The sequence below is a fragment of the Prosopis cineraria genome, unplaced genomic scaffold (assembly GCF_029017545.1).
Source record: "Prosopis cineraria cultivar Desert tree isolate PC_DT_omini unplaced genomic scaffold, ASM2901754v1 PC3, whole genome shotgun sequence".
In the NCBI taxonomy this organism is placed as follows: domain Eukaryota; kingdom Viridiplantae; phylum Streptophyta; class Magnoliopsida; order Fabales; family Fabaceae; genus Prosopis; species Prosopis cineraria.
The window spans coordinates 33,406,464-33,416,455 of NW_026555334.1; the positions used below are offsets into that span (position 1 = coordinate 33,406,464).

Below are 9,992 nucleotides of genomic sequence, written 5' to 3' on the forward strand. Positions count from 1 at the left end.
AATGCTTATTAAAATTTATAATTTGTTTATATATATATATATATAAAAGCATACAACAATTTCGTCTGTGTCTGTAATAAAAAATGGAGGAAGTACATCATATGAATTTCGCTTCACTACATTCGTGTCATATATTGTCAAAATTGACTATGGACAACAGTTGAATATTTCAGGGATAATATTATTGTCATAAAGATTGAAGGATGGATGAACACCACAAAATTATATTCATGATAGTTGGTTGATGTGTCATGTCCGGTTAAATTGCAATACAAATCACATGCAATTGCATCCCAGATCAATCAAGGGCAGTTCTATTGATACGCCTTCTTATCGCTAGAGCTAATATTAGTTTCCAACGTATATTTAAAAGGAACAATTTATAATTATTTACATTATTACTTTTGAATCTATTTACCAATAAGTGACAACCTCCAAAGGGGAAAAATACTCCTCACTCCACCACGAATTTCAGACAAAAGAGCGTGCGTGTCAACAGGAAATAAAAAATAAAAGCTTCTTCTATTTTGTGGTCTCTTTCTCCGTCCGCAACAAACGTAATGATCTCTTACAGTCACTACCATGAGTCCATGGCCATGAACATCTTTCCGAGAGGGAGTGATTCTGATTTTCCTATAGTCATTGACCGCCTTGTTATTTTCCTATCTCGATTCTCCCCCTCGGTTTTCAAACTCCAACATGCAATATACACGTATATATAATAAAAATGCAATAAATAATACAGTACAATGCATTTTCTGGAACACAGAGCCCCAGGACCCTGCTAACCAGATTCCTTTTTCGACCTAACCCCGAGATTGATCAGATGCTGTAATTCGCAACCAGAGTTACACATTACTATATAAAATCACGGAAAGAGGGTGTCTCCATTTCTCTTCCCTCCATTTCCCTTCATTTCTCTCCCATCACCTTTTGATCAAAAATTTAATGGTTCAGATTGAGGCTTTAATAAAATTATTATTTTATTTTATAAAAAGGTGTATAAATAAATTTAAATTATTAAAGTTTAATCTAAATCATTTAAAGTTATAATATTTTATTTATATATTTTATATAAAATTAAAATAATAATTTTTTTAAAAATTAAATCTAAACCATTGAAAAAGTTTAATCCAAAGGTGATGGGGAGGAATGGAGGAAAATGGAGGGAAGAGAAATAGAGACACCCTCTTTCCATCAAATCACTATATCTCTCTTTCAAAACTCATGCTCCTTACTTCCTTTGACCACTGGTCTAACAACACACTCTCCTTCATCTCTCTCTAGTCTCTATATATGCTCAGTCTCCCTGCGCATGCTTTGATATCCCGCGAAGGAAGTTGCTTATACTGGAGTCTCGGGCTTAAACGACATTGACAGTTCCTCGCAACATGATAAAGAGAAAAGGGCCCATAAAAAGTTATTGACACCTTATTGACTTCCCCGCTTAACCCAGATCTCCTTATTAATGGCATTGAGGCACGAGTCAGTCTGAAATCCCTTTTTGAAACCCACAAACGCCTTTAGTGCTCAGTTCGGGAGCTTGTGTTTGCGAGGTTGGTAATGGCGGAAGCTACAGAGCCTAAAGCATTGCCGGAGGCTGAGAAGAAGAAGGAGCAGAGTTTGCCGTTTTACCAGCTATTCTCTTTTGCAGATAAGTATGACTGGCTCCTCATGATCTCTGGGAGCTTAGGAGCAGTCGTTCATGGCTCATCCATGCCTGTTTTCTTCCTTCTTTTTGGTGAGATGGTCAATGGCTTTGGCAAGAATCAGATGGATTTGAAGAAAATGACTGAAGAAGTATCAAAGGTTCGAATTTTATCAAGCTTCAATCTTTGTAGCAAATTTCTCTCGGATCTCGGATCTTATAGTTTCTTTCTCTTCTTTCTGCTGATCATCACTGCAGTATGCTCTGTTTTTTGTGTACCTTGGCCTCGTCGTTTGCATATCATCCTATGCAGGTATGCCATTTCATCTCGCTGTTAGGCCGTAGCTTGATCTGAGTACACAGTTCACTTGGAACGGGTGGGTGTGAGCCCACTTCCTTTTCTTCTTTCACTTGTTAATCTCAAGGCTTCGATTTTCCTGCTTAAGCTGCATATCTATATCATTCTATTGTGAATTAATGGCCTTGATGCGCATAGTTTCGCCTATTTTTTTTTTTCCAGAATAGTTTCGTCAATTAATTATCAGCAATAACTGAATTGCCCTGCTCTAAAATTATGGAAAAAAGTTTGGACCTTTTTGGTATCCCGATAATGGATTCTCTTCTACCAAATTTACCAGAAATTGCATGCTGGATGTTTACTGGGGAGAGACAAGTAAGCACGCTGAGAAAGAAGTACTTGGAGGCGGTGCTTAAACAGGACGTTGGGTTCTTTGACACAGATGCAAGAACAGGGGATATCGTTTTTAGTGTCTCTACTGACACTCTGCTCGTTCAAGATGCCATTAGCGAGAAGGTTCCATAATTTACCATCTTTCTCTTCCTAGATTTTTTTCCTGTTTCAGTTTTCCTCTACCATTTGAGTTAAAAGTCAGAACTCAAAATCAAAATATGCTCTCTCTCGAGTTGTTGGTTGCCCATAAAAGCGGGACCCATGTCATGCACTCCCACATGCCTCTGATGCTAGCATAGGAAGGCGCACTTTAGCTGCCACAGTTTAATGTGCGCCAGGGATGTAAATTGTAGCCAGAGGTTGCAGATGACTGAATCCTTTCCTAATTCTGTTATACTCTTTTTTGGTTTAATATGTGTAAGTCGGAATGTGCAGGTAGGGAACTTCATACATTATCTGTCAACGTTCCTAGCTGGTCTGGTGGTTGGTTTTGTGTCAGCATGGAGGTTAGCTCTTCTAAGCGTTGCAGTGATTCCGGGCATTGCTTTCGCTGGTGGGTTGTATGCATACACCCTCACAGGCCTCACCTCCAAGAGTCGCGAATCCTATGCAAATGCTGGAATAATCGCCGAGCAGGTCAGGAGTTCGTTCCTTTTATTGCACAAACTCATTCGAAAAGTACTTTTCAAGTTTCTTCTGTGTTTTCTCAATTCAATTTTTCTTTCTTTGTCCTGTGCTATAATGTTTGCGTAGAAAATATTGCTTTCTATTGTCACTCTAAGACGTAGGTAGATACAGCGCTTTCTTGTAAGAATGGCTTGATAAATTTGCATTTCTATCAATCTGTACATGTTCAGGCGATTGCTCAAGTTCGAACTGTGTACTCGTATGTTGGTGAGAGTAAAGCCTTGAACTCTTATTCTGATTTGATACAAAACACTCTGAAGCTCGGATACAAGGCTGGAATGGCTAAAGGTTTAGGCTTGGGATGTACATATGGGATAGCTTGCATGTCATGGGCATTAGTGTTTTGGTATGCTGGAGTGTTTATCAGGAATGGCCAGACTGATGGAGGAAAGGCATTCACTGCTATTTTCTCTGCCATTGTTGGTGGCATGTAAGACCCTCATATTTCTGTTTAGCGACTCTGAAATTTTTTCGGAAATCCTCATTTAATAATAATAACAATAACAATAGTGATAATAATGTAAAAATACTTTTCTTTGTACAGGAGTCTAGGACAATCATTTTCAAATTTAGGGGCATTTAGCAAAGGCAAAGCAGCAGGGTACAAATTGATGGAAATCATTAAGCAGAAGCCCACCATAGTGGAAGACCTATATGAGGGGAAGTGCTTGTCAGAGATAAATGGCAATATTGAACTTAAGGATGTAAGTTTCAGCTATCCGTCAAGGCCAGATGTGCTCATCTTCCGCAGTTTCTCAATCTTTTTCCCTGCGGGCAAAACTGTAGCCGTTGTTGGGGGTAGTGGCTCGGGGAAAAGCACCGTTGTTTCCTTGATAGAAAGGTTCTACGATCCTAATGAAGGTAACAAAACATGCTTTTTTTTTTTGGGTCGAAATATTGCAAGTTTTGCTTCAGAATGAATTTATTGCTGACATATTTCTTCGAGTTGCTGTGCAGGGCAGGTTTTGTTGGATAACGTGGACATCAAAACGCTACAATTAAAATGGTTACGTGATCAAATTGGGCTGGTGAATCAAGAACCTGCACTTTTTGCGACCACCATACTTGAGAATATACTCTATGGGAAACCTGATGCAACCATGGCTGAAGTAGAAGCGGCTGCTTCTGCTGCAAATGCTCATAGCTTTATCACGTTGCTTCCTAATGGGTACAACACTCAGGTTGGTACATAAACTATTGCGAATTCAGTCTGAGCATTCAGTGCATGTTAATGATATAAATCAATTCTGTGTTACACACAACAGGTAGGTGAGCGAGGAGTCCAGTTATCTGGAGGTCAAAAACAGAGAATTGCCATTGCTAGAGCTATGTTAAAAAACCCCAAGATCCTTCTTTTAGATGAAGCAACAAGTGCTCTTGATGCTGGTTCTGAAAGCATTGTTCAAGAAGCACTTGATCGTCTCATGGTTGGTCGTACGACTGTAGTTGTTGCTCATCGTCTATCAACCATAAGGAACGTCGACAGCATTGCAGTTATACAACAAGGGCAAGTTGTGGAGACAGGAAGTCATGAAGAGCTGATTGCCAAAGCAGGGACCTATGCTTCACTAATACGGTTCCAAGAAATGGTTGGAAATAGAGACTTCTCCAACCCGTCGACTCGCCGGACACGTTCATCACGACTGAGCCATTCACTCTCAACCAAGTCTTTAAGCCTCCGGTCTGGAAGTTTGAGGAACTTGAGTTACCAATACAGCACGGGGGCAGATGGGCGCATTGAGATGATATCAAATGCTGAAACAGACAAGAAGAATCCTGCTCCTAATGCATACTTCTTCCGTTTACTCAAGTTAAATGCCCCTGAATGGCCTTACTCATTAATGGGAGCAGTAGGATCTATTCTATCTGGGTTTATTGGACCGACTTTTGCCATTGTTATGAGCAATATGATCGAGGTCTTTTACTACAGAAATTATGCGTCCATGGAGAGGAAGACTAAGGAGTACGTCTTCATATACATTGGAGCTGGTCTTTATGCCGTTGGCGCATATTTGATACAGCATTACTTCTTCAGTATTATGGGTGAAAATCTCACTACAAGGGTTCGAAGAATGATGCTTGCTGGTATGATATAATCTTTTTGTTGATATGTGATTGTTCATGATTTACCTTCTCGCTTCTCTGCTTTGAACTCTTAAAGTGCTTGACAATTTGTGTTATTTTTTGTTTGGTCAGCAATTTTAAGGAATGAAGTTGGATGGTTCGATGAGGAGGAGCATAATTCAAGCCTAGTTGCAGCTCGCCTCGCCACTGATGCTGCTGATGTGAAGTCTGCTATTGCTGAGAGGATCTCAGTGATACTGCAGAATATGACATCTCTTCTCACATCTTTCATTGTTGCTTTCATTGTGGAGTGGAGAGTTTCCTTGCTCATCCTGGGAACCTTCCCCCTTCTTGTTCTTGCCAACTTTGCTCAGGTAAAACTCAGTACCATATCTCTATTAATTTCTCAAACTTGGCAACCGCTCATTTGAAATGTGTTGACACCTAGAAAAAAACTTGGGTTAACACTCTAGGTTATTTCCCTTCTTTTATAAAGATTCTTACTGGTGTCAGATCCCTACACTTGCTTTTCCTCTCAGAATATAACTTTATGAACAAGCTGGCATTAAACGACAAACAATAAGGTCTGACCATTGTTGAGCAGTGCACATGCTTCCCTCAGTCAAGTCACCAGTGCATTAACTCTTAGGAAATTCCTAACTATATTATAAGTTCATACATAACAGTGCAAGTTTATTATACCCTATATTCCACCACTATCGTCAGTTTCAATGCCCACTGAAACTAGTGTTTCTCTAGTTGCCCCAATCTGTTTTTCCATCACCAATAATCCGACTATCCGTTCATTAATTTTTGAACAACATCAACTGGAAATATTAGTCAAACAGAATTTCACACATTATGTTAAAGCTAATTTCTCACACGTGACATTGTTTTTTTTTTCCTGGCTCGATCTTATTATTTAATTTATGAAATTACTCTTTTGTTCCTTGCCATGGCATTTTATAATCTTTTGCCGTGGCTGTCAGGGATGACAGACAGTCACAATGAATGTTCCTAACCTGCGCCTGGATGTGCAGTACTCCCTCGCGCCTTGGTTTTTTTTAATCCTTTATTTTCTGGGCATGTCCTCCTTTACCTTTACTTTCCCTTCTGATTCAGGATTTGAATCTTTTGAGTTTCCGAGAATGGGTTTTGTTTTCTAACCACAGTACAAGCATTGAAGCAAATTCTGAAACCATTGATGATTTGTCCTGTAACGGACACTGTTCTAAGTTTGCGCATGCATCAAGAACAGTGCAAGAAATAGATTGATTGGTCAAGGATGTACCCTACGAATTTCCTTTATCAATGTCATTGTTTAAAAAATTATTCTCATGCATGTATGTGTCCATGTTAGCTGAATCATCTGCCATCCCGAAGGCCCTTCTGCTTCAATTTTTTTTTGTGGGTCCCCTTTTTCTGGATTATTTTTCACCATATTATTATCTTTAACAGTGCAATAATTGTAGGTCGCATCATCAAATCTTTTCCCAACGCGGCCAAAACTTGTCCTCCCCAAATTAATTCACCGTTGGGTGTTATAGGAGTCTTGCCTGCTACCAACTTAAATTTTCTAACATATTTAACGATTTAAATAGATGAAAATTAAATATATATTAATTTCATTTGTGGGGTATGTAATCTTTAGTAAGGATGAATTGATTACTTCGTGAGTTAATGGTGGGGTGCTAACAATGAATTTTTCTATGTTGAATTCCACAGCAACTCTCTCTGAAAGGGTTTGCTGGAGACACAGCCAAGGCTCATGCAAAGACAAGTATGATAGCCGGGGAGGGAGTCAGTAACATCAGAACGGTCGCTGCGTTCAATGCCCAAAACAAGATCATTTCTTTATTCTGCCACGAGCTTCGTGTCCCACAACGCCGGAGCTTACGCCGGAGCCAAACCTCCGGCCTCCTATTTGGCCTCTCCCAGCTTGCCCTTTATGCCTCCGAAGCTCTCATCCTGTGGTACGGTGCGCATCTTGTCAGCAAAGGCATGTCGACCTTCTCGAAGGTCATAAAAGTTTTCGTGGTCCTAGTTATCACAGCTAATTCCGTCGCAGAAACCGTTAGCCTCGCTCCCGAAATAATCAGAGGCGGTGAAGCCGTTGGTTCTGTCTTCTCCATTCTCGATCGTCAGACTAGGATTGACCCAGACGATCCCGATGCCGAGCCAGTTGAGTCCATTCGCGGGGAAATTGACCTTAGACATGTTGATTTTTTCTACCCATCACGACCTGACGTAATGGTGTTCAAGGATCTTAATCTTAGAATCCGTGCAGGGCAGAGCCAGGCTCTCGTGGGAGCCAGTGGGTCGGGCAAGAGTTCTGTCATTGCACTAATAGAGCGTTTCTATGACCCCATTGCTGGAAAAGTCATGATTGATGGAAAAGACATTAAAAGATTGAACTTGAAGTCCTTAAGGCTAAGGATTGGTTTAGTGCAACAAGAGCCTGCTCTGTTCGCGGCAAGCATTTTCGACAACATAGCATATGGCAAGGATGGAGCAACCGAAGCAGAAGTAATCGAAGCTGCTCGTGCAGCAAACGTTCATTCATTTGTTAGTAGTTTGCCTGAGGGATACAAGACCCCAGTTGGTGAGAGAGGGGTTCAATTATCTGGTGGGCAAAAACAGAGGATAGCTATTGCGAGAGCAGTCCTTAAGGACCCCACAATACTTCTGCTAGACGAGGCCACGAGTGCGCTTGATGCTGAATCAGAGTGCGTCCTGCAAGAAGCACTGGAGAGGCTGATGAGGGGTCGAACCACAGTACTTGTGGCTCATCGCTTATCAACCATCAGAGGGGTTGACAATATTGGAGTGGTGCAAGATGGGCGAATCGTGGAGCAGGGAAGTCATGTAGAACTTGTGAGCAGACCAGAGGGTGCATATTCTAGACTTTTGCAGCTACAAAATCATATGTGAGGAGAGTTTTGGGTCCCTATAAGTCATTAACCTTGTGCTTTTCATTCTCTTTTAGAGGCAAACATTATGTGAGATTTGGGGTTTGCACTATGTACCTAAAAGACGAGTGCTCTAGTTCAAATGGAGTAGCAACCAAAAAGTAATATTAATCCAGTATCAATAGAGCATAAAAAGTTATCCATTTTTTAGCTGTTTGAGCCATTCTTAAGCCCCACTGTCACTTACCATGATGCGTCCCTGAGGAGGGTCAGGACTGCCTTTTTTGCTTTTTTGCTTTTTTGCTTTGCATGTGTTTTTGTTTCTTTGTGAGCATTTTTCAGTTGAAATATACACTAATCATCAAAGTAGCTTGGTGAGTGAGGTTCATTTATTCTTTGATTGTTCCAATAGAATGAATTTTAACTCAATTTCACCTCAGCAACATCATTTACAGGCTAATCTGTTTTTTTTTTAAATAAAGTAGTATTTTTCCTAAACTGATTCCACATTAACCGATGATTGTGAGGTTATTAACAAAGGGAATCGTCGCTCTTTCATGTACTCTTGTAGTTATCATCGGTATCGATTTGATTTTGATTTGAAGTAACAAGATAAGCACCATCGACATTCTGATGAGAGTGCAAGAAGTATCGAGCATGGCAAATATGGTCGACCAGCACAAGAATTTCAACATCTCAGAGCAAAAAGTTGGATGTTTCTTGCAGATTGCTCTTTACATATTCATTTCATAGTTTAATTGGTTTAGGAAAATCTTAGTTGGGAGAACAATGAATATAGATAGATGGAGACTTTTGGGATATTTTTGCACCAATTGATTCTTTGAACTTTCCCCCCTGGGGGACTAATAATGAAGGGGAAAAAGTTCTCTTCTGAGTTAAATAGATCAACTAGTTTTTTAAGATGCCAACCCTCTTGTCGATATGAATTTAAGATAACTACCTCATTTAACTTGTAACCCGTGATTTATTATTTTAAAATTCACAAATGGATAGTTGGATTTGACTATGAGCACACCTTTTTTTTTTTTTTGGGAGGGCCCCTGAGACGGCAGAGGCTCCTTTTAGCAAGCCGGAGACATAATCAGTGAAGGCAGATGGTCGGAATTATTGTGAAAAGCAAGGGATGGACACAACCTTATTTTATGCTTTGAAGACTTTGGAATGACCCACTTGATGCGGCCTAGAAGTTTTTCTCTTCTCTGCCTTCCTTTTCCTGAACCTTATTTTATATGAAGAACCTTTTTAATCATCACAACTAACAGATCTCACTTACAGAGTGGAACTATATCTCTTTTCCTTCTGCATTTTTAGGGGGAATAAGCATGGCCCATTTCTTACATAAACTTCTTTATCAGATTGATCAGATTTGCTTGCCAACTTTACCGAAACGGATGCTGCTACCATGTCCATATGTGTACTTTATCAACCTCAAAAGAAAACACAGAAAGCTCCATGAGGGCTTGGCCCCTCTGGGTTTGCATTTCCAATGTAATTGCTAGTGTCTCGTGGGGAAAGAAAATGAAACAATAATACAAATACCAAGACATAGCAAAGATCAATGATTAAAAAGAAATAAAGACAGGTGAGGAAATAGAGAGTTGATGCATCACATCAGAGTCCTTAAATGCCGAATCAGAATTGTGCATGACTGCAGGCTCGAGCATGTTAGGTACTGATACTTGCAGGGGGTAATTTACAGACACTTCATGAGCTAAGACTATATATGAGAACAAACGGTTCTCAAGTAAATAAATGTCCAAGAAGCAGGTAAATTCTGAGGTGGCACGTGAAAAATGTAACAAGCAAATGAGAGGTTTTCCTTGGCTGTGGACCGTGGTCATTCCAAAGAACACTGAACACCCTCCCACCAAATTTAGTGAAAATGAAATTTTACGCAGAACTGATGAAATGAATTTAGTCCTCCCTCTGATATATTTCGAGTGAAGGGAATCTACCTGAGCTGAATACTGTA

General features: G+C 40.0%; 1 protein-coding gene across 1 annotated transcript; it reads left to right on the plus strand.

Annotated features, from left to right (window-relative positions):
* Window positions 1-1,229: 1,229 nt before the first annotated feature.
* On the plus strand, window positions 1,230-8,209 carry LOC129306035 (ABC transporter B family member 19). Its single transcript, XM_054946341.1, has 10 exons — window positions 1,230-1,809; window positions 1,907-1,961; window positions 2,287-2,462; window positions 2,775-2,975; window positions 3,197-3,456; window positions 3,571-3,887; window positions 3,984-4,207; window positions 4,292-5,111; window positions 5,223-5,464; window positions 6,816-8,209. The coding sequence occupies exons 1-10, from the start codon at window positions 1,564-1,566 to the stop codon at window positions 8,019-8,021; spliced, it is 3,747 nt and encodes a 1,248-aa protein (XP_054802316.1). The 5' UTR covers window positions 1,230-1,563; the 3' UTR covers window positions 8,022-8,209.
* Window positions 8,210-9,992: the final 1,783 nt, after the last annotated feature.

Excerpts from the sequence above, each read along its gene's own strand:
- LOC129306035 (XM_054946341.1), top strand. The coding sequence starts at position 1,564 with ATGGCGGAAGCTACAGAGCCTAAAGCATTGCCGGAGGCTGAGAAGAAG. Across the intron at positions 1,810-1,906 it reads TGACTGAAGAAGTATCAAAG|TATGCTCTGTTTTTTGTGTA; the intron begins GTTCGAATTTTA and ends TCATCACTGCAG. Across the intron at positions 1,962-2,286 it reads TTGCATATCATCCTATGCAG|AAATTGCATGCTGGATGTTT; the intron begins GTATGCCATTTC and ends CAAATTTACCAG.